Source organism: Myotis davidii, unplaced genomic scaffold, assembly GCF_000327345.1.
Source record: "Myotis davidii unplaced genomic scaffold, ASM32734v1 scaffold609, whole genome shotgun sequence".
NCBI classification, from domain to species: Eukaryota; Metazoa; Chordata; class Mammalia; order Chiroptera; family Vespertilionidae; genus Myotis; species Myotis davidii.
The window spans coordinates 1,196,578-1,197,895 of record NW_006300164.1 but is presented as its reverse complement, the minus strand read 5'-3'; the positions used below and the strand labels follow the sequence as shown (position 1 = coordinate 1,197,895).

Sequence of the window (1,318 nt, the reverse complement as noted above, 5' to 3'; positions counted from 1 at the left end):
CCGAGCCCACGGCCACGGCCCACTTTACGGCGCTGCGGGTCTGAAAGGCGTCCCCTTCTCTAGCTGGATTCTGCGGCAGCGACACGGCAGCCTATTCTGATATTTCCATCTTATCTCATTCTCTCAGGGACTCCTTGTCTCTCAGCTGGTTTTTTAATCCTCAACCAAGAATATGTTTTCATTGATTTGAGAGAGAGAGGGCGAGAGGAACATCCGTGTGGGAGAGAAACACTGACCGGTTGCCTCCCACAGGTGCCCTGACCAGGAACCAACTTGCACCTTTTGGTGTCCGGGACAAGGTTAGAGCTGAGCTGCCCGGCCAGGGCCTCTATTGGATTCTTTTACAAAGAAATGTATCGGCTCCCAATATGAAGCCTGGTCTTTCACATTCTTTCTTTCCTGTGTCCAGCTAGGGCCTTCAAAACATAAAGCCGTGGCAGAGACAGCATCAGCTGACTCCAATGCTCCACATCACATGCGCACACACGCATATACACGTGCAGACATGTACAGTGACACAACGGTACACACGTGTATAGAGAAGTACACGTGTGCATATACATGCACATATATACTGCATACAGGTGCGAACACATGTACATATGTGCACGAACACACATGGATATGTGTAGACATACACAGATATATACGTACACACATGTGTACATACACGTAAAAACGTGGATGTTACGAACACACCTACATGTATAGACATGCACACACATGTATAGGTGCACACAGATGTGTATAGATGTGTACAGACATGTACACACGTAAAGATGTTTCCGACGCACACAGCTACCCCCAGAAAACACTATGATGTCACATCAATTTGGACGGTGAGGTACTGGCTCAAAACAGGCAAGTGAACCTAGGAAAGCAGCCCCGGAGGAGACTGTCTGTGGTGTCAGGCGCCAGAGTGGTCAGCGGGGAGGCCCGGACAAGCAGCGCACCAACCACTATGGCAGACGGACACGTCTCAGGTGCGCCCCCTCTCGGCTGGACGGCACCTACCTGCCTGTGGTGGTGTCGGCCCGGCCCTCCCCGGCGGAGCTCTTCTCCTGCCCTGGGGCCAGGGTCACGGTGGAGGTCGTGTCGGCCTTGGCGATGGTCACCTCCCGGGCCTTGGAGGTGTCCTCCCCGCAGTGGGGGCAGTAGCTGGCGTTGCTGACACGGGAGGCGCAGTCCTTGTGGAAGCGGTGCGAGATGCTGCTCTCGGGCTGGCACTCCATGAAGCTGCCCTGGGCGGGAAAGCGAGGGCCGTGCTTTAAAGGGGGCTGAACGCAGAAAAGCAGACGCTGTGCTGAGGGAGGCCAGC

General features: G+C 54.6%; 1 protein-coding gene across 1 annotated transcript in view; it reads right to left on the bottom strand.

Moving 5' to 3' along the window:
- The window catches only part of EHMT1 (euchromatic histone-lysine N-methyltransferase 1), a 48,722-nt gene that overhangs the window by 20,324 nt on the left and 27,080 nt on the right, over positions 1 to 1,318 (bottom strand). Inside the window, 1 exon segment of the mRNA XM_015572354.1 lies at positions 1,019 to 1,242. Coding sequence (XP_015427840.1) covers positions 1,019 to 1,242 — 224 coding nt within the window.